The sequence below is a fragment of the Abrus precatorius genome, unplaced genomic scaffold, assembly GCF_003935025.1.
Source record: "Abrus precatorius isolate BTA unplaced genomic scaffold, Abrus_2018 Scaffold3, whole genome shotgun sequence".
Classification (NCBI taxonomy): domain Eukaryota; kingdom Viridiplantae; phylum Streptophyta; class Magnoliopsida; order Fabales; family Fabaceae; genus Abrus; species Abrus precatorius.
In genome coordinates this window covers 5,883,906-5,905,409 of record NW_020874373.1, presented here as the reverse complement: position 1 = coordinate 5,905,409, position 21,504 = coordinate 5,883,906, and the positions used below count along the sequence as shown (strand labels likewise).

General features: G+C 34.6%; 3 protein-coding genes across 5 annotated transcripts; 1 reads left to right on the top strand and 2 right to left on the bottom strand.

Annotated features, from left to right (window-relative positions):
• The first annotated feature begins 240 nt into the window (after positions 1-240).
• On the top strand, positions 241-5,104 carry LOC113861569. Its single transcript, XM_027494483.1, has 5 exons — positions 241-937; positions 1,189-1,306; positions 1,768-2,120; positions 2,474-2,572; positions 2,839-5,104. Exons 1-5 carry the CDS (start codon positions 354-356, stop codon positions 4,139-4,141), a joined length of 2,457 nt encoding a protein of 818 aa, XP_027350284.1. The 5' UTR covers positions 241-353; the 3' UTR covers positions 4,142-5,104.
• A 531-nt stretch (positions 5,105-5,635) lies between these two features.
• Positions 5,636-7,978, bottom strand: LOC113861129 (pentatricopeptide repeat-containing protein At4g20770-like). The gene has a single exon (XM_027493746.1). The coding sequence runs from the start codon at positions 7,976-7,978 to the stop codon at positions 5,636-5,638; it is 2,343 nt and encodes a 780-aa protein (XP_027349547.1).
• A 1,256-nt stretch (positions 7,979-9,234) lies between these two features.
• LOC113861630 (sucrose nonfermenting 4-like protein) lies at positions 9,235-18,455 on the bottom strand. Of its 3 annotated transcripts, none has more exons than XM_027494585.1 (14): positions 18,224-18,455; positions 17,784-18,137; positions 17,524-17,611; positions 15,935-16,117; positions 14,081-14,188; positions 13,555-13,614; positions 13,316-13,405; positions 12,685-12,819; positions 11,265-11,409; positions 11,018-11,191; positions 10,297-10,360; positions 10,123-10,192; positions 9,919-10,036; positions 9,235-9,811 (listed from the first exon to the last, which is right to left on the bottom strand). In XM_027494585.1, exons 2-14 carry the CDS (start codon positions 17,906-17,908, stop codon positions 9,720-9,722), a joined length of 1,452 nt encoding a protein of 483 aa, XP_027350386.1. In that variant the 5' UTR covers positions 17,909-18,137; positions 18,224-18,455; the 3' UTR covers positions 9,235-9,719. The 3 variants fall into 3 exon arrangements, with proteins under 3 accessions (XP_027350386.1, XP_027350387.1, XP_027350388.1); XM_027494586.1 differs by lacking the exon at positions 18,224-18,455 and adding an exon at positions 17,033-17,078 and having other exon boundaries at positions 17,784-17,833; XM_027494587.1 differs by lacking the exons at positions 17,524-17,611; positions 18,224-18,455 and adding an exon at positions 17,033-17,078 and having other exon boundaries at positions 17,784-17,885.
• Positions 18,456-21,504: the final 3,049 nt, after the last annotated feature.

Sequence of the window (21,504 nt, the reverse complement as noted above, 5' to 3'; positions counted from 1 at the left end):
AAATCAGATAAATATTTATTAACTCTTAAGGAATAATTTGCCCGAATATTTACTTAAAAATTATTATACATAAAATTATCGGTTTAATTATGTTTTTATGAATTTAATTTTTATAAAAATTGTTTAGATTTAATTTTTAATATTTTTATTAATAACTAAGTTGTGGTTAACGAAAGTATGATTGATTAATTCTGCATTATTATTATTTTAATATATTTTAATAATAATAGAATTGAGGTTAGAGGTGGAAGCTTTGACGAAATGAATGTAGGGTTTAAGCTTGGGAGAGTGGGGGCATGGAGGTTTGAAGTTTGCAGGCAAGTGTGTAAACTGCACCTCTTCTGCTCTGAACAATGGCTTATGGTCCTTTCTCTCTTCTACTAACCAGACGCTTCTCTCTCTCTTCTTCCATAAACCCTAAACTTTCAATCTCACTCCTTCACCTTCTCAGCAAACCTTTTTCTACCTCTTCAGACTCTGCCTCCACCACCAACCCCAAACTTTCTTCACTTTCCGCGCGCCTCAGCTTTGTCTTTGACCAAATCGATGCCATCGAAAAAGAGCGCTCCCAAAAGCACGAAACGCTTCAGCGCATTCGAGCCTGGCGCGAATCCAAAATCACTCAACCCCCTCAAAACGAAGCTCAATCGGAATCGCCAGTTTCCGCCGATGAAAATCCTATCCCTTCGGAGCCGATGAAGAAGGAGGTGGAGTTGGTGCACCCGTGGCCGGAGTGGATCCAATTGATGGAGAGGCTGGTGCACCAGAATTACTTCGACCACAAGAGGAGCGATGAGGATAAATTAGTCCACGACTTAGGGTTCAATTCCCCCGAGGTTGCGGATGATGACGTTGCTGGATTTGATCTCACTAAGGATTTTAAGAGCGTTCACGCGGCGTGTCTCAATTTTGGGAAAGACCGTTTCGATATATTGAGGTTTGTGCATTTACGGGACTTGAATTCGTTGTTTGTGTTAAAAAAAAAGAGAGGGGGGGGGGGGGAACTAATCCAAGTTCAATTTGCGATAATGTCATGTGTTTTTAATTGAGTAGTGTGGCAGAATAATGTTATGGCTGTTATTGCTGTGTTTTGCTGAGTATTATGTCTGTGGGGATGTTGGCCATTCGGTGGTGGCTTTCCACGTGCTACTATCCATTACAAATACTGAAACGGGAGATTGATTTCAGGTCCTTGTCGAGGAAGGATATTCAAGTTTTGGTTGGTTTTGGATGCCCCACTGTGGACAAAAAGGTGGTTTTCTCTGCGAAACTGTTAAGGAAGCATGCTCACCTTGATGAAGGAGATGTAAGTGTAACACATTTTGTTCGGTGTTGGACATTACGGTTGATTTCTTTGTTGCTTCTTGAGATGTGTTATGGCAATTATGGTTTGTGAATTCTGAAAGTTTCTCTGTCTGAGCTCTTTGATTATGTCTTCTTGGGTACAAGTGTAAGTGAAGAGGAAGTATAGTTGAGATGTTGGAGATGGGAGGCTGTTCAATCTACTCTGCTAGTGTACTGAGATGTTTAAATCAGTATCTGTGTGTCTATGTTTGTGGTTGGTGGCAAAGAAACTCAGATTACTTTTATTCTGCTAGCATCCTTTTTATCCCTCATTCACTCACACACATCACTTTTTCTTTGTCAGACCCCCCTCCACCCATTTCATGTCTCTCGTAGTTGCTCTAGTTCTTCAATCTATAGCATACGTTACTCATCATTTGAATTTATTTTGTATTTTTTGATGAAAAAACTCATTGATATCAGGTCTGTAGTTCCTGCAGCTTGAGAAACAACTGTGAACGGGCATATCTGCTAACGAACAAAGAGGATGAGGCACGGACTATTGATGTCATGCGGATGCTACTGACTTTTGGTTTTGATCCTGTTAATGGATCAGTCCTCAACAAGTCACTTCTAAAGCAGAAGTCTGTCAAAACAGTGATTCGTAAATTGCTTCATGAGGTTGTCAAGCTTAGTTCAGTTCCCATTGATCCAAATCTCCCTCCTCCTGTGATTAAAAAGCCTCCACCAAAACCAAAACAACCTCCCCCTCCTCCAAAGAGACGCATTGGACGGGATGATGTCGAGATGAAAAAAGGGGACTGGCTATGTCCTAAGTATGCCCCCCTGGATCTCTCTGATTTACTTGCTATGATAGTAATAGTTTTACACCTGGCTGCTGTTGGTTTCAAGTGAATTTTCCATTTGAAAACTCCCTTGTTTTTTTTTTCTTTACCATTTTATCATGCTTGGTAGTACCCTTTGAGCCAGGTGGATTTTATTTTTGGGCATACCCCTGAATAGGCATCATAATGAGAATTTTTTTTTAATTGTTCCTTCTTCTAGTAAATGAATATAATAGGATTAGACTAGGAAATCAATTATTTATGAATAAGTTGCTATTGAATGCATCACATATATACTATTTGATTTTTTCGGCTATTGACTGAAGATGCTGAATACTTCTTAGGTGTGAATTCATGAATTTTGCCAAAAATACTGTTTGCTTACAATGCGATGCCAAGCGTCCTAAGAGACAGTTGCTGCCAGGAGAATGGGAGTGTCCTGAGTAAGTTAGAGTCCTTCACTTCTACAATTACATTTCACTCTCTCTCTGTCTCTCTCTCTCTCTCACACACACACACACACACAGATGGCAACTATAATAATCATATCTGAAGTTTAGGACATGAGTGTAAAGCATGCTGTTTTGATATACATAATACAAACAGCATGCACAATTATGTTCCCAAAGATTCGCAAGGCTTATGTTTCCCTTGCAGCATCTTTTGCTAAAATGCTTTTAGCTTGACTTGTTTATTTCTTATCTGGCAGGTGCAACTTCTTGAATTACAGGAGGAACATGGTATGCTTTCATTGCGAGTGTAAACGCCCACCTGATGAATTTCTGGAGAATAAAATGCAAGATAGAAAACAGAGTTCCAAACCTAAGTTAGATAAGATGGGCAGCCGGCAAGAGGTTTCCAATGCCTGGAATTTTGACTTTGATGACAATGAATCAGATGGTGCAGATGTTGCTGCTTTTGAGTATGCTGATACGCATGCTATAGATGAAGATTTTCCTTCAGATAACCTTGCCCCACATAGAAATCACAAGGAGTGGGAAGATGATTTTGAGAAGAAAAACAGAGCGCAAGGGTCCCCCGGTGGAGAATATACTAATCCTGGTCTTTCTAGACCTAGAATAGGGTTTGATGATTTTGAGGATGAGGATGAGGATGATATAGATTGTTATGAATTAGAAACTCAAACTCAAAATAGTATTACAAGAATGGAAGCATCTAAAAACAATTTTTCAGAAGCTGAAGACTCTTCAGAGTTGGAAGATATTGAAGATACTAATGATAAAATGTATGCTCGTAATAAAACAGCTTCTGGAAGAAGTGTACGATCCCGTTCAATTCGCAAGAATACCTCTTTCTCTGGATCCAGGGATGATGAACTTGATTTTGGTACAGATGAACGGTCCATTCTTTCCAATTTCAAATCTGACCATGTTTCTGCTGCTGATGGAAAAAGAAAAGGCAGAGGTCCAACCAAGAAATTAAGCTTTGGTTCTGAATCTGATGAAGACCTTGATGCTGGATTATACTCAGACGAGGATGATGACTTAAATGAGGCATATTCATTCAGAAAAAATAAAGGGAATAAAAGTGATCTATCCAGACAAAATAAGGGAAATAGACATGTTTCTGGCAGAAGGAACTTTACCAAAGACAGAAAGTTGGGATCTGTTGGTGGTCGCAATGCAAATATGTTCAGGGATGATTTTGATAGATCATCCCGGCAGTCTTATAGGAATGGTAGGGGTTCTCAGAGGAATGACCATAATTGGAAGGGTTTTGAAGATTTTGATGGATCATCCCGGAAGTCTTATAGGAATGGTAGGGGGTCTCAGAGGAATGACCGTAATTGGAAGGGTTTTGAAGATTTTGATGGATCATCTCGAAGATCTTATGGTAATGGCAGAGGGTCCCAAGGTAACACCCGTACTGGATCATATCAACAGTCTTATGGGAATGGTAGAGGGTCTCGAGCAAATGACCATAATAAATATAGTACGGATGAAAATGGTTTTGGTGAATTTAGAAACAGTAGGCGTGTAATTGAAAGATAGCACCATAGCTCCATGAACGAATATTGGTTGCTCGGTTTGTTGTCGCACATAACTATTGTTGATTGCCAAACCAAAATGTGGCACCAGCCTCTAAAGGGTTCGGTATTTATGAGATCATTTGATGTTAGTTTTGCGGAAATGACTGGAAAGCTTAATTAAACCTTGGAGATTTTCCCCCCTCTAACGTACCTATGCCTAGTCATTTAAATAAATAAATAAAAAGTAACGGTTCTTGTGAATTGACTATAAATATTCAGTTAGGCGACGATGTTATGTCTTCTTAATGCTATCAAGGTCAACCTGCCATGTAAGTGGCTGGGCTCTACCATACTAGGTTCATCCAATGTATGGGCCGCGAATATCAGCGATATCTCTCTTATTCAAATACTCGTCCCGCCGATTGCAGGGTCTACTTTCTTAGTAAGTTCTCAAAAACAATACTGTTTGTATAAAGTATGCCTTTTCGAGAATCACCCGTACAATTGTGCGGGATAATGAATACCAAAGTTGTTTAGGTAATATTACCAACGGTTTAAGTAGTTTCACTTTTACTTTTGTTATTGCAGCTTAATATTCTCAATTTTTAATCCGCTAAGTAATTAATATATCTTTCATTGTATTTTTTTCAACAAAATTGCTCAGGGTATATCAAGCATGAAAGGGAGGGGGAGGGGGGGGGAGAGAGAGAGAGAGAGAGAAAGTTACAAAGGAAACAAAAATGATCATTTGCAGAATGTTCTCTCTTAAATTTCTATCCTAAAAAAGCATACAAGGGCAGCATCCAAAGTTGCCCCTCCAACCAAGGACTCTAAAAAGTACACAGGTCAAGAAGGCAGGGGATAAGCTCGGAGACCAGTGCAAATAGAACAAAGGAGTCCCTTTCAATGCTGTTACTACTAACGCGATTCCTTTTATATAGAACTTTTTTTTCAATTAATTTTATAAGCGTTACCCCTTCCATTTGACCTCTCCATTGTATTACGGGAAATGAAGGGGTTTACAAAATTGACATGCACAAATAATCAACATGTAACCATCTATTACAACAAAAAGTGTCTACATAATAGAGACATGAAAGGTGTCAATCGCCAATAGTATTGCAGCCTATAGGACATGATATTCCTGCATGAGAAGACTCCTTAAACTGTAAAACTGGTAGTTTTTACACTCTGTCTTTCTAAATTAGCATGACAGTAATTTTTACGTGATAGAGAAACCCGTGTTACATGAAAATTTTCAATGGACTTAAACGTTTTATTACCTCACATCTCAAAAATATCATCAAACTGTAGTTTAGTAAGCATCCAATACGATTTCCATGATAGTTGTCAACGAGTAGAATATAGGAATTTAATAAGAGTGACTTTAACCATTATTAACTTGGTGATAGTTTCTCTCTATAACTAGAGCTCATTTCTATAAGTTCTGTACAGAGGTGATTTGATTTCAACAGTCATTATAATGAGATCTTATTTCTTAATTGGTCATATAAGATTATTGGTGGTTTTGCAGAACAATTTGCATACCATTCTTGCACTCGCTCTGGCTATAACCAGGTTCCTTACGGACCTCGCTATTGCTCATTAGCTCTCTAACAACATGTGCATCATCCCATCTTCCCAAAGAAGAATACATGTTAGCAAGAAGCACATAAGAGGCAGAATTCTGTGGGTCTAGTCGATAGAGTTCCTCAGCAGCTCTCTTTGCTAAGCTCAAGTTGGCATGAACACGGCATGAGCTTAGCACAACCTCCCATACAACTGCATCATCCTTGCAAGGCATGGTATCTAGAATGACTTCTACTTCATGGAATCGCCCTGCTCTGCTCAGACAATCTACAATACAAGTATAATGATCCAACTTTGGCACAACTCCAAAATTTTGAGGCATGGCATTGAATATTTCGAGTCCTTCATTGACCAATGCCGAGTGGCTACAAGCAGTTAAAACAACAACAAATGTGATATCATCAGGTAGAATCTCACCAGATGAAATCATGTCATTATAAAGACATAGAGCCTCGTGACCATATCCATTTTGTGCATAACCATGTATCATTTCATTCCATGTAACAGTATTTTTACCTGGCATCATATCAAAAAAACATCTGGCACCACCTATATCCCCACATTTACAATACATTTCTATGATGGAACTCCCCACAAATATGTCATCTACAAAACCATCTTTTATGATCTGAGCATGAATCTGTAAACCTTGAAATAAAGAAGAAAGTTTTGCACAAGAACTCACTACGGTGGCAAAGGAAAACTCAGAAGGAAAAAAGCCAAGTTGTCGCATCTGTTTAAAGAAAAACAGAGCATCTTGTTCAAGAGAATTGATTGAGAACCCTGCTAACATTGAGTTCCAACAAACAACATCTAGTTCAGGCAGTTTACTGAATACATGTTTAGATAGCTCCATTTTCCCACATTTTGAGTACACATTAATGAGACTACTAGCGACATACACATCATCATAAAATCCAAACTTTTGAGATACAGCATGAATCTGTTTTCCAGCCTCAAGAAGTCCCAATTCAGCACATGAACTGAGGATAACAGCCAAAGTAGTTCGATCGGCACGTTGGCATTGAAACTGCATTTTCCTAAACAATTTAACTGCCTCTTTGTGATCTGCACTCTGGTTATAACCTGACAGTATAGCATTCCATGAAGTCAAACTTGGGCAAGGCATGCAGTCAAACATTTGACGACCAGTTTTAACATCCCCAGACTTGACACATGCTGCCAGCATATTAATATAAGTAACATCATCTGGTTCATATCCACAACACTGCATTCTCTGAAGATACTCTGCAGCTTTCTCACTGTTGCATCTGTTCCCATACCCAGCTATCATTATATTCCAAGAAACAACACTGCGCTGATTCAAACTAACAAAAACCTTCTCAGCACTGTCCATGTCCCCAACTTTTGCATACATATCAAGCAAGGAATTGCTTAAATGGAGGTCTCTCTCAAATCCCAGTTTAATTGAGAGTGTGTGTACTTGTTTTCCTTGTGCATTCATTGAGAAGCCATGACAGTAATCACAGGAACCAATATCTCTTTCCTTGAATCCTCCTTTTGCACAGACACCCAATATGCTGGACAATGAGACAGAGTCAACATGAACCCCTTTTCTCAACATGAGTCTAAACAATTCTGAAGCTTCCTTAACTTGATTTGTCTGCGCTAATCCACTCATCATTGTAGTAAAAGTAACCTCATTTGGCTCAGGAATGTCCCGAAAAACACGAATTCCATCCCCATTAAGCCCACACTTAGCATACATGCACAAAAGAGCATTAACCACATATATATTACTCTCAAGACCAGCCTTGACTACAAGCCCATGATTTCTCCTTCCACAATCGGCATCCATTAAAGCACCACATGCACTAAAAACAGTAGCAAATGTTATATGGGAGGGTTTAACTCCTTCTAGCAGCATTGAATCGTAGGTATCCAAAGCCTGGCGTTCATAGCCACACCGAACCATGGTGCTAATTATGGTGTTCAATGACACGGTGTTCCTTTCAGGCATTTGCAGGAACAAACGACACGCGTTTCGCAAATCGGTGGCTTTGCAATATGCAGCCAAAATCGCGTTCCAGGAAAAGATGTTCTTTTGAGGTAGTTTATCGAACACGTGGTAGGCATCGGCAATGTAATCGCACTTAGAATAGAGTTCGATGAGGTTGTTAGATAGAAAGGTGTCAGAGAAAAGGGAAAGACGGAAAATGCGAGCGTGAAGAACCTTTCCGGCTAGTAGAGCTTTGTTGCTGATGCACAATTGCACTAAATTTACCAAATTAGAACTCTTTCTTTCCATCAAAATCACAGTTATCGTACCCTACCACTTTATACCAAAGGAAATTTAACGTTGTACTGAAAGAATGATTGTGACTTGTGTTGCAGTTACATGTGATGTCGTTGTTAGGTTCACTTGGTCGTTTAAAGTAGTTGCTGACTATTTTATAAGTTTTTTTAAACAAATGTCTTGAGGTATTTATTAAGAGTTTATAAATAAACAATTTTTATTAAAATTTTACAATAAATCTGAATTGATTATATTAAGAATAGTTGAGTTTTTCATGCAATCAAGTGTGGTTCATGTGAATTCAAAATATTATTTAGTATGTAAAGTGTGGCGGGATACCACTTTATTCCATGAATTGCTGTATGTAAATTTAAGAATGTTTTGGCAATGAGTTTTTTTTATCTTGCCTATCAAATCATTATATTAATTACAATGTGTATAGCACATACTAAAATATCAACATTCAAAATGAAGAATTTGGATGACATGCTAGAGACAGGATTTAGGTATCAACAAAAGTTTATTTTCGTTTTCTACACAAACCCAACAACATGGCAATAGGTCCACAAAGCATGCTTATAGCAAGAATGCAATGATACAAATTACAGTAAACATGTAGAAAAGTAGATAGCTTAATTTCCAGAGGATGTTTGAAATAATCGAGCTTGTGCTGCATTTGGTGACTCAAAAATTAGAAAGGAAACAAAAATTGAAGGAGTGGAGTGGAGGTAGTATTTTGTTTCGTGAAATAGCAAGCTAAAAGAAAAAAAAAGTCATGACATTGTTTTTACTCTTAATTGTTTGGTAAATTAAAATAAGAAAAAATGGTATACCTACTGAAAATGGTAAAACAAAACCCAATCCTCTTGTTCCACCCTCGAGAAAAATCAAAAGCTACAATCGGGTGATTATAGAAACCTTAACTTCTGCTGCTTTAGACCTACAGGATATAGAGACTGGGCACGCTTAAAGGTGCGGAAGGATTGTTTTTAAAAATTAATTTCCCATCAGAATTGGAACCAAAATTTGTCTGCAAAGATCAAAGACAAATGTGAAATTCTCTAAGCTTACTCGGCAAGTGACGCATTTTAAAGAGGATGCTATGTCATCCCGATGCAGTAGTATTAACTTAAATCCTACTGATTATTAATTTATTGAAAGAAAGTATTATATTTTTATAGGTTCATGTTCTGCCTTTTCATTTACTACAGTACTTTCTATTTAAGTTAAATAAGGCAATAAAAATATCATTACTCTTCAGTGTAATGCAAGTGACTGCTCCACGTACAAAGCCATAATGAACTTGTCAGCAGAAATCTGGAGTTGTAGTGATCTGGAAAAAGAAGACCCTTAATTTACGAGGATACAACCAACCTACAGTATGCATGCTGCATACGGCTATATATTTCATCTTTTCCGAGTCTTTATTTTTATTTTTTTTTCCCACAGTTTCTCCTTGATTTCTATTAGCACTGGACACACGCATTCCAGATGTGCCGGCACACAGGAGAAAACAAGATGTTAAGATGTTTAAAGGAGAAAAATGATCCTCAATTTACAGAATTTTCTCTCTTAAATTTCTATCCTAAAAAAGCATACAAGGGCAGCATCCAAAGATGCCCCTCCAACCAAGGACTCTGAAAAGTACGCAGGTCAGGAAGGCGGGGGATAAGCTCAGAAACCACTGCAAATAGAACAAAGTAGTCCCTTTCAATGCTGCTAATACCACCGCTATTCCCTTCATATAACCCAACTACCCTAACAAGAATCTGAACACGTCAGTTAAGGAAATAATCCCTTCCACGCGCTTGCTGCCAGCCTCCACAACCACAAGTCTCCTAACCCCTGCAAAGTGAAGGAAATCGATTAACAAAGAAACTACTTCATTTTTTACACTTTCCCTTCCTTCTAAGAAAGGACAAGGAACATCCAGTAAAAAAAATATATAATACCAGGATTCGCCAACCGCTCAATCACTTTGTGCAACGAGTCAGACCTCAAACACATATGACATCTGTGGCCGTTGTAAAGCCCATGAGGAGAATTTGCATCTTGTCCTAAAAGCAATGCCTACAACCATATGTGCAAATATTTAGACTGGGTTTCTACTAACAAACGAGACGAAACAAATGTATTGTCCATCACATAGTAATTACCTGATGAATACTAATTTCATCGAGAGATATCCGTGCATAAGCTTTATCTTTTGCCAATGCAGTAATATCGCTGAGAAGAAAATAATAGGCACATATCATGTATACTTGAGGAAAGTATACACACGAGAATCACACAAATGGACAAAAAAAGGGGGAGAAAAAAAAATATACTACCTTCTTGAATATATGTCAAGCAATGAATCATTATCATCCACAATTGGTATTGAGCTAACCTCAGCTGCAAAGAGAGCATATTTGTTAAAAAGAATATAAATCTTTGTATTTATTGCTTTCAGTATAAATACTATATAATGCTGTGTAATTGACACAGATTCCAATACACTTCTCATTTCTTTTCCTCTCAACAATATTCACTTAGGATGCAGAAACGCTAGACAAACAATAATACTATGCAAGTATTCTGATACTGCATACTAAATCATGAATAAAAACATTTCAGTTCCCATGACAGCACTGAAAGCTATTCACCAAATATTATCCCTCTTGCCAGAAATAAAAATAATCATCATAAAAAGTGTTTATGAAATGAAACTTTAATTTGGAAAATTCTACGTGAAACACTGTACCACTTTGAACATTGGACAGACGAAACATATTTTTTGACATTTCAGATTTGAGTCCCAACATGCAATATTTGTCAAACAAACTGATTGTTTCTATTGATTCAGTGCACAAATGAAAGGTTCATCATGAATACATGAACCTCCGCTTCAATTCTGTGTTACCATTCTTCATTTTTTTATATTACAAAATGTTGCTGAAAGAATGCCCATAGTGACTTGGAATTTTTCACGAAAAATTGTGGGGGGAAAACCATAACTCAGCAACTAACCAGAACAAACACATTGATAACTTCAAACAGAAGAATGACCACCTTGAACAAACATCAATAGAGCAGCACTGAGAGAAGCATTTGGCCTCAGCATTGCAAGTGGCTGCCCGTTTGGTTCCCCAACTTTAGGCACCCATGTACCCAAAGGTATTGAACCAACCGGGAGTTGCAGAATGGGCAAAGAACTAGAGGAGTGCTTAAACTGCCTGCATATACCTGAAAATTAAGTTCATACATCAGCTCCAACTTCCATATCATTTATCAATAGCCAATAGACCTATAAGCTTACATTTTAGTATTCCTGATAGGGAAGCAAGATGTAGCAGTTGAGGAAATGAACCATCCTCTGAAGAAGAATGGATGATAGGGACGGTTGAAACCTTGTTTTGCAAGACCTTCAAAGCCACTCCTTTTAGACATTCGTGGGGCCCAGCCTGAAGATTAAAGATTAGAAAAAAATAAGAAGCAAGAAGTTCAATCACAAAAGACTGGAGTTAACCTCCAGTCCTTTTATAGACAGAAGGGGAATCTATAAACATAATAAGAATGATGTACAAGGCTAAAATGCATTTTCTTTAACATATGGATGCAAAAGAAGCCATTAAGATTTATAATAAACAAAATGATGAGCAGGGTAGAGGAAAAGGAATAACAGATAACTATGAGAAGGAATGAGGCAGAAGCATGGCCTATATATTAGAAAATCACTTGGAAAGCTACTGCTGCAAATCTATAGACAAATACAAAAAGGACAATGGTAGCTGACCAGTTCACTAAAAAATAAGTAGTACTTTTACGGAGGATAATGGAGAAAAAACACCTTAGAGGACCCATGGAAGAGAAAACTCAAAAAGAAGAAGAAGTTGCCCAAAAGGCTAAAACATACAATCAGTAACTGATTGAGTGATCTTTTATTTAGAGAAAAGTGTTGTTTCTTGAAATCACTTTAAGAGGAGGGCAGGGGACTTCTGAATATTGAGCTTTCTCTAAAAGCTCAAACTTTAAACTTAAGAGAAACTCTCTAAAGTAAGTATAACACTTTATAGCTTCAACAAAAAGCTCATCCAATGATCTCAACACCACAGTTTCTAGTCGCTGACTCACTGGAAGAACTAGAAAAAAGCATCAAGATACAAAGAAAAAACTAACAAAATAATCAACAGCAAAATGTAAGAAAGAAATAGGGAAGTCATGTGCCAATTTGAGGACCAAAAAACTGATACAGTACTCCCCATACATACTGCAACATGTGTATCATCCCCCTTTGACACTTCCTATTATATGTCTATACAAACATTTTAGACATACAAAACCAAACTTTTGGCTTTAAACTCTAGTATGATTCCTATAATATGTAATATCTTGTTGCTTTTTATTCACGTGTTCAGTTTGGTTCAGTACCCATTGTTTGGCTTGAAAGTCCCAGATCATGAACCATATTGTACAATTTTTCTTGCAAGTCAAACCAAACGAAGCCATGCATTAAATCAAAAAAGTAAATTGAACCAGTGGTATATACCTATATCTAAATGTCTTACAAGATATTTATATTGTCTAATACTCATCAATCATGTTGCAAATGCATTCCTGAAAATGTCACAGCTTACAACCCTGAACATATAAAAAGTTGACAACCTTACACAATGTGAAATTGGAGGAATAACTTACGAAACATGAAAACTTCATCAGAACTGCTCATGACCACTTACATGAACAAATCGCCAGGGATATGATCCACCATTATTATCAAGTGTTCTGCATCGCTGTAATTTTCCCTCTTTCCAGGCTGCTATAGTATGAGTCTCAAGTTGTTCTTGAGTCAAATTTGAACCATGATTCCCCAGCTGAAATTACACTTGTTACACAACTATTGAATTCACAGAAATATGCATCATGCATTGCATTATCAGAGTAGGCTATGAATCATATATTAGATACTGAAAAGTAACAATGAACAATCAATGATGACAACATGAAGGTTCATAAACCACATCTAACAACAAAAGCATCAAAGAGATTCCAGAATGCAAACATTTTCAAGGCTCTTCCCCGTAAAAAAATAAAAAATAAAAATAAAAAAATAAAATAAAAAAAAAACTCTCTTGAAAACATTCTTATATAAACCCAAATTATCTTATAGCAGTTCCACAAATGTTCTATCATTAGCCTAAAATGATGATGACAAGATTCTTTTTAAACTTTTCATTTTTTACTAGTTGCTAAGTATTTTTAATCAATTTGTAACCAGATGATAAGTAGCTTAAAATATCAACCCTATAAATTATGACATTTACCAAAAACTGGTACAGGAGAGTTGCATAAACGTTTTATTTCACAAACCTCTTTCAGTATTAGGATGAAGTCCATTGCACTAAGAACTCCAACAAACTGACTCCTGCAAAAATCCCATAGAGGAGCCATAGACATGCCCTGAAAGTTTGCGTTACAATACATATAAGGTAAAACTCAACCATGCAATGGACAATTCATACTGGACATACATTACATGGACATGGCCCCTCATATAAATTGGGAAAAAAAATGCATAGAAATAAGTGGAGTAAAAAGGGAGGGAATACCTGTTCATAAAGAACATGAAATGCTTGCTTAACTGGTAAATTTATATCCAAGGCAATGACCTGCAATTATAAAATAGATATCAAGAAAATGAGCTAAAACAAGTTTCAAATTCTTATTGCATGGTGGGGAAAAAATAGCTCAATTAGGGGTTGTTTGGTTTCCAAAACAATAACTTATTTACAAAATGGTTCCTTCTGTTTATTCTTCTTATTTGGTTTCTCTAAATATTACAAGTTTTTATTAAGTTTCTCATTTTAAAAAGACTATATGAAAAACTCATTATATTTATGAAAAGCAAATGAAAAACTTGTAATATTTAGAGAAATCAAATGAAAAATCTCATAAAATTTAAAGGGGCCAAATGACAAAGAAAAAATGCAAGGGAACCATTTAGTAAAGAAAAATATATTATGAAGGACTTATTAGGAAAAAAATTACAAATGAAGGACTAAATGAGAAAATTGCAAAAATTTTAGGAAGCAAAAACTCCAACCAAAAAAATTGACAAGATAAGAATATTCAAACCTTCCCCGATTCAGGAAGCAAATCATATGCAGTATGTGAGGTTAGGAATACAGATATACGATGGCGAGAAGCCTCCAGATCAGACACTGACATCCTTGGATTAGCATCCTGGTAAAATTTTCAAGTAGTTTTTTTATGTTGCATACATTTTAAGACTATAAGGAATCAAGAATTATGGCATGAAATCTGACACCATTTGAAATGAGATTATATGCAAGAAAAAATACAATATATAATTTCTCAAAGCAGAAAGAAGACTCCATTTCCATACTTTTCAACATCATTTTTTTTTTCATTTGTATTGAAATATTATTAAAGGGTGTTATGAATAACTAGAATAGACGTATTAGAATTAGGATTTATTTTAACATTATAATAATAGGCTTGGCCCAGTAAAGTTACATATGTATTCTTATAAATATAAGAGTCTCTACACATTGTAGAGTATCCAATTCCAGCACACTAATTTCTCTCTCTCTATGCTCTTTCTCTCTTAATCTCTACAAAGGAGAAGAAAGAAAATTTGCACACAGATACATGCATAAAGAAGGAAAAAGTACAATATAACCTTCTAAGAAAAGTACAAACAAAATCATGAATAGAATAAGGTTCTCTAATCTTTTTGTACTTCTATGGTAAAGACAGTGTTGAATTTTCACTTTAAGCCTAACTTAATCCCGAAAACTAGCTCATTAAGTAAGGATTGTTTTAGGCTTTTAGCATTTATAAGTTCTTATTTAGCTTAATCTATAGTCGATGAAGGACTTCAACACACACCCTCACTCTCAATATTGGACATCTAGAGCATGGAAATTGTAAATGTTTTTTTTTTTTTTAATATAGTGCTCCATAAGCTGCGGGACCAAGTAAGTTGCCCTAAAAAACCCATGGGGTCACATTAATTGAACTGAAAAAATTCATGGAGCTAGTTTTTTTCTTATTCCAGTCTAGGATTGTCCGATATCGAATCTACAATAGGTTTTGATACTATATTGAATTTAGACTTTAAGCCTAACTCAACCCTAAAAACGAGCTCTTAAGGTAAGGATTGTTTTATCCTTTATAAACTTTTTTTTAGTCATATCTATTGTTAATGTGAAACTTCATCAAATGGCATTAACTAGAACATGGGGCCAAAACCAAAGAGAGGATAGAAAAAAGATTCTATCCCATATTAGAACTAAAGGTTGAGAAGAATTAAAGGGCCAACACAGGACCCACAGCAGTTCATAACTTCGAAATGTCATTCATTCTGTCTTTTCCCCTCTACCCTTTTGTCAGACACAAACACTTCACTGTACCCCTTTTAAAGTTCATTTCAAAATTTAAAGGCAGGTTTCATGACAACAATGCATACAAATAGGACTACAAATGTGTTTGTGTTTATTGCTATGAAATGAATCCCACTTTGAAGACAAGGATGATTAAACCAGCATTAAAAACATAACATTAGCAATGCAGGGAAAAATCCACTCCTAAAAGCCGGTCTGTAAAAAGTGGAGAGCCTCTTTATTAAATTGGAATTCAGCTTCTGCCAGAGCCAAAGTGAGATTCAAGCTCCTGTGTCATTCCTGTCGTAGTGAGATTCAAGCTCCCGTGTCATTCCTGTTGTGTTTGGAAGACACGGGGAGGACAAACCAGGCACTATTGAGTCTACATGAAACTGGTTTCATGTAGACTCAAGTCCACCCCTGAGAGCTAGGTGGCTTAGCATAGCCTCTATTTCAAATGAAATTCTAAGTCGCTCACCCATTCAATCTGGGACTTAAGCCCCTGTGTCAATTAGAATATTATCCAAGCACTTAAATATATGCAACAGCAAAAGGAAACAAAAGTAAGAAGGGAGAAGCTTACCATATGCCTGTAGACATCATTATCAACCTCCATGTGGGATCTACCAGGCATTTCAGTACTTAAGATTGCAGGTAAAATATCTGGCTCTCTCGATAAATAAATAGTATTCACTACTCCGTAGTTCCCGCTTACAAATGGCTGCTGTTCATCATGCCGCCACTCACCATCTACATTAAATTTGTACTGCAAACAATTGAAATAAATTATGCTTGTCAGTATGAATCAGTTATCTTTGCCATATTGTGTTTAGCAGTATTTTAATATTTTCTAAATATCAGAAATTAAGTCAACAAGGTGGATACTGGATAATCATACTAACATTATAAGTGAACACAAAAGGCAAGAAACTAAATACTATATGAATGGATATTAAATAATATCTACTTATTAGCGTAAGTTGTAATGGAAGCTTTCATAAAATTTAACACAAACAAATTTAGATGTGCCAAAAAAATGTAAGTAAATAAGTTCTATCATATTCAATGTTTGTTCCATGATAAAACAAAATACGCACCCAACCTACTGAATTTATTCAATCTAGTTATCAAAATTTTTAGACCTCTCACAATAAGGACATCAGTTCCCAAGAAATGATGGAATACACCCAGACCGATGATAAATCAGTTATATAGCACCACAAATTTTGGTAGAACCATCATAAAATAATTCTTCCCCTTTTCTCCTTTTTTTTTTTATATAAGGAATGTTCTATACCCTACCCAAATCCCACCCCAACCATACCACTAGGGCCTAGTTCAAATGGTAACTCACACATAAAAATTGATAACTGTGTTTTGTCGTATGATTATATAAATTAGAGGAGGGGAAGTGGACAAGCAATACAACGTTTCAATCAATATGCAAGTGTAAAGCTTGATTATGTATGTTGTCTGTTGTTCTGATGTATAAATTAAAACGGGAAGAAAAATATACAAGCTTTCAATTTGACAAACAGGAAAAAGATGGAATCAAAATGAGATGATGTAAAATTTGATAGGTGACAGTTTCTAATCGATATGTAAAAGTATCAGCAATCTAGATCATAATAAATTTAAAGAATTACATGGTACAGCCGAATACATCATTAGTCAAACCTACCATCTAGTTGACCATTCTGTTTGAGAAAACAACCTTGCATGACTTCCTTCTTAGTAAAAATAATGTAAATTACCCAAATATTTTATCATTTCAAATCCAACGATCAATGTTATTTGTTCATTCTTTCCAACAACTCCAATGAGGGCAAGACAACTCTTATGCCCCATGCCAATTTTTACCGACCAGTTAGTAATACAAACTCCTAATGAAAGTCGAAAACCATCACAAAATTCCTTATTTGTTTCTGCAAATTCTAAGTTAAATTCTCAATCACACAACTTCAAGTTTAAAGTAATAAATTTACAAGCTCACTCTTCTTTTTCGGTTTTCATTTTTCTGGCAACAGAGGCAAACATAACTCAACGGGCTCATCCCCATACGCTGATAACCAAATGGCCATCAGCCACGTACAATTAAACAACGTAAAAGTGCAATCATACTGAAGATTATTTCCCCATGTTTCTCAGCTAAATTCACAGAAACCAAACAACCTGATGATATCCCGGCATTAAGCTGCAAATAACTTGAAACACTGCAGGGCATCCCTCCATCGGAGACATAGGTATATGTTCTGACCATCTGCGCACATTCGAATTAACATTGGAAACTAAATCCGATTTCCGAACTTTCAAAAAAATAAAAACAAAAATTTACAAAAAAAAAGTGGAAAAACAATGACAATCACATCATACATCACGTTAAATAACAAAGATCAGAACAGCAACTACCGGTGTAACGAGTAATTGGGTACCTCGTGAAAGAACCACTTAGAAACACCCTTCTTCCCCCATAAGGCCAAACAAAACGCTTCGGAATCAAAATGGGCCCTGAAACTCCACTCCCCTCACTTCCCGTATCTGATACAGAAGCAAACATTTCCCCCAAAAATTCAATACCTAAAACTCAGAGCAACGAATCTGAAGAAGCAACGTCTCTTCCACGGGAATCCTCCACAGCAGAGCAGAGGACCCCCTCTCCTCAACAATCGAACATGCAGTGTACCTTCGCGATCAACACCACACTCCTAATTGCAATACCAAGAAGTTTCACGCACGCCGAATCACGACGAATGTTAATCGAAGCCCCTCGATCGACAATTCAGCACCTGAAAATCAACGAATTACAGTTATGTCAATTATAAATAACAAAAATTAAAATAAAAAAAAGACTAATCGAAAGCGAAAATTTCACCAATGAGTCTGGAGAGCGGAGCACAGAAAATGAGCGAAGAGGAATAAGGTGAAAAGGAGAGAGAGAACAGAGAGAGGTTAGATATGTGAATGTGATTCAGAGATGGAGGGAATGAGAGAGAATGAAAATGGAGGAAGGAAGAGGAAGATGCACTAATTAATTATTTAATTATAAAATATAAAATAAAAATGGCAGGCAGAGAATAAAGGGAGAAGAGAAACAGAGGGCAAAAATACAGTGGGCAGTAATTATTATCTGGTGCTTTCGTTGGACACTCAAATTTAACATTTTGTTTAAAAAGTAAAATTAGAAATTTTCATTATTTAATTTTTTTATAAAATACAAAGTTTATGAATTTCTCAGTTGACTTAAAAAATTATTAAATAAATCAAGGATATTATTTTTTTAGTAATATATTATTTATATAAATAAATGTTAAATATCAAATAACATGTTTATAAATATTCAAATTACATTTAATTTAATATATAATTATAAAAAATATTAAATATATAAGCGGTTGAATTAGTAAAATTAATATTTTAAAAATATTAACTAAAATTTATTTTAAAAAATACAGATAATATATATTAAAAGACGTGTTGCTTACACTCCTCTAAATAATATGTGTACTTAGATTTCACTCATAACATTGACATATCCTAACCTATGTAAAATGTATCGACAATTGAAGTATGCAAAGCATTCTCCCACAAAGTCATTTCGTACTGTTAAAAAACAAATACTTAAACAATATATTCAAATAAATTAGCTATTTATAAATAAGTCAATTTTGGTAGGTAAATTTAATTTTAATAAAGTTGAATTTGAATAGTTTAATATATTTAAAACATCTATTCAAAACAATTTAAATTATATGTTTACATTAAAAACATGGAATTTTAATTGTAAATGTAAAATATATATATATTTCAAACAAATAAAAAATAATAGATTTTGATAACTTGTAACGTTTGACAGTAATTATTTTCGTGTATCATAATAATGACATGGCTTGAGTCTCGTTCAAATTACTCCTTTTTGTCCTAAAATTATAGACATTTTAACTATTTTGTACTTGCTTTAAACCCAATGATATTATTATTTAATAGTTATATGGATAATTAATAAAAAAAAATCAATTAATTTTATAAATTTAAAAATTTAATCATAATGTAAACAATCTTCAGACTAAATAATATTTTTTTTATCTATGTGCATTAACTTTAAAAGACAATAATATTATAATAGAAAAAACACTTAATCTCTTCACAACTATCTCAATGTGGATGATTTTAGCATATGCTAATAAACAAATATTCATTCATTTTTTAATAATGTAATTTAAACCACAAAGTTAAGATTATATGTTTAATTTTGTTTAATATAAAACAACTCTTAATAATCAATACAAGTATAATAAGTAATTGTTTGTTTCTATTAAAGTATAGAAGATCAAACCTAGTATGGGCTGAATTTGATCAATTATAACTCATCTTATTCAGTTGGATGGATTGAAATTTGATACGAAATCGATTGCATTTTTGTGGGTTCCATTTCAAATTTTAACTCATTGAAGCTAAAGGGAGACCAAGTTGGAATAATTTTAGATTTTCTATTTCTCTCATCTTCAAATTTTCAACTTATTTAATAGTAGGAAAAAAATTAGGGATGCAGTTACAAAATCTATATTGTTTATAAAATAAATAAAAAGGGGAGAAATCAACTTCCTTTAATGAATAATTTGCCTTCATATAGCAACTATTGATTGTATAATAAGAGAGGTTGGATGTATAGATGAAAAGGAGAAAATGCATAGACATTGTGAAGTGTGAACCCTAGTACAAAAGGGAGTAAAGTAACAAATATATGAAACTAAAGGGTATATGTATTTATGCTAATATAAAGGGTAAAATGGTATAGGCAAATTTCTAACTCTTTTTATTTTATTGTATTTCAATTCATTCCAACAACTATTGTTGTGTTTGGATATTAAAATGAAATTGAAGTGAAACAGGTGATCTTTAAATTGATGAAAATGTGAAAGAAGCCAATGTATTTAAACAAAATTTAATATCATGTTACCCTATAAATTTATTCTCAAAATAAATGGTGCAAATTTTTTGTGAGGGCAAAAATAATAGTTAAAATTTGGACTATTGTTATTGCTACATTTTATGGCAAAGGCAGGCATATATTCAAAATGCGGATTCGACTGAAATATTTAATTTATATCACTGATTTTAGTTGATCAATCAAATAGAGAAAGTGATTACTATTTCAATTTTATTAATTTGCAGGCTACTGCATTTTGGTTGATATAAACAAAACATACATAATTTTATTATTATTTTATCTCTATTTTATTCGATCTTTTTTCTTTCATTTTCCTTCCTTTTTATTTCACCATTTAATCCAAACAAAATGTAAAATAATTTCTTCAACTACAACTATAAACAATGAATTAATACTTAAGATAACTCATTTTATTAACACTGCTCATGAATTTTATATTGACTTACATATTTTTTAAGGCATGATACGGGTTTAGATACTTTCAATTTTTTTATCTAATTATAAAATTTATTACAATAGAAATTTCCATTTCTTAAAGAAAATGAAGAGGATTAATTTTTGCAAGATATATAGTGAGAGTTTACTTTTATAGCCGTGTTAGGTATTAGAGTCTATCCTCTTATGCACTAAAAAAAACAATAAAAAACTTTTAATTAATATAATTTTTTCTTAAATGGTGAGAATCTTTATTAAGATATTTATAAGCAATAAATGAAGTGAGCCCAAGGTGTAAGGCGTAGCTCTTTTTTTCTCTCTTTTTAATGTTTTTTAATTTTTGCGGGAAACAACAATTAATACAGAACGCGTTATATTCTCATTTAAAATATAAAATTATAATGTTGATAGAAAAAAAAAACTTCAAATTATTATTTAAACCCTTTTAATTAAAACACATGCTAACTATTTTTCTCAAAATACAAAAATGTAATCACAAATTATACTATTGAGTATAGGCCACAAGTTAGGGTGAGAAAGGAAAGCTATAATGTGATAGGGTCATTGATTTAACTGGGAACCAAACAGGCACAAGAATCTGTTGTTTTGTTTTTCCGCTGTTGCCAAGGAAAGGGAAATACAAACTAAAAGGCATAATGGGATCTAATCGTGGGACCCAAAATATTAGTAGCCTGATTAGGAACTTTAATTTTACTTTAGTGCTAATTGAGGATGTGATATTGAACGGACGGTGATAAACTCCTCGTCGA

Coding starts and splice junctions, on each gene's coding strand:
- LOC113861129 (XM_027493746.1), bottom strand. CDS start 7,978: ATGGAAAGAAAGAGTTCTAATTTGGTAAATTTAGTGCAATTGTGCATC.
- LOC113861630 (XM_027494585.1), bottom strand. CDS start 17,908: ATGTTTGCTTCTGTATCAGATACGGGAAGTGAGGGGAGTGGAGTTTCA. Junction 12,820..13,315: donor TCATCCTAATACTGAAAGAG/GTTTGTGAAATA, acceptor GTGTAATTTCAG/CTGGGGAATCATGGTTCAAA. Junction 10,193..10,296: donor CTTGACATATATTCAAGAAG/GTAGTATATTTT, acceptor TTTTCTTCTCAG/CGATATTACTGCATTGGCAA.
- LOC113861569 (XM_027494483.1), top strand. CDS start 354: ATGGCTTATGGTCCTTTCTCTCTTCTACTAACCAGACGCTTCTCTCTC. Junction 938..1,188: donor GACCGTTTCGATATATTGAG/GTTTGTGCATTT, acceptor GATTGATTTCAG/GTCCTTGTCGAGGAAGGATA. Junction 2,573..2,838: donor GGAGAATGGGAGTGTCCTGA/GTAAGTTAGAGT, acceptor CTTATCTGGCAG/GTGCAACTTCTTGAATTACA.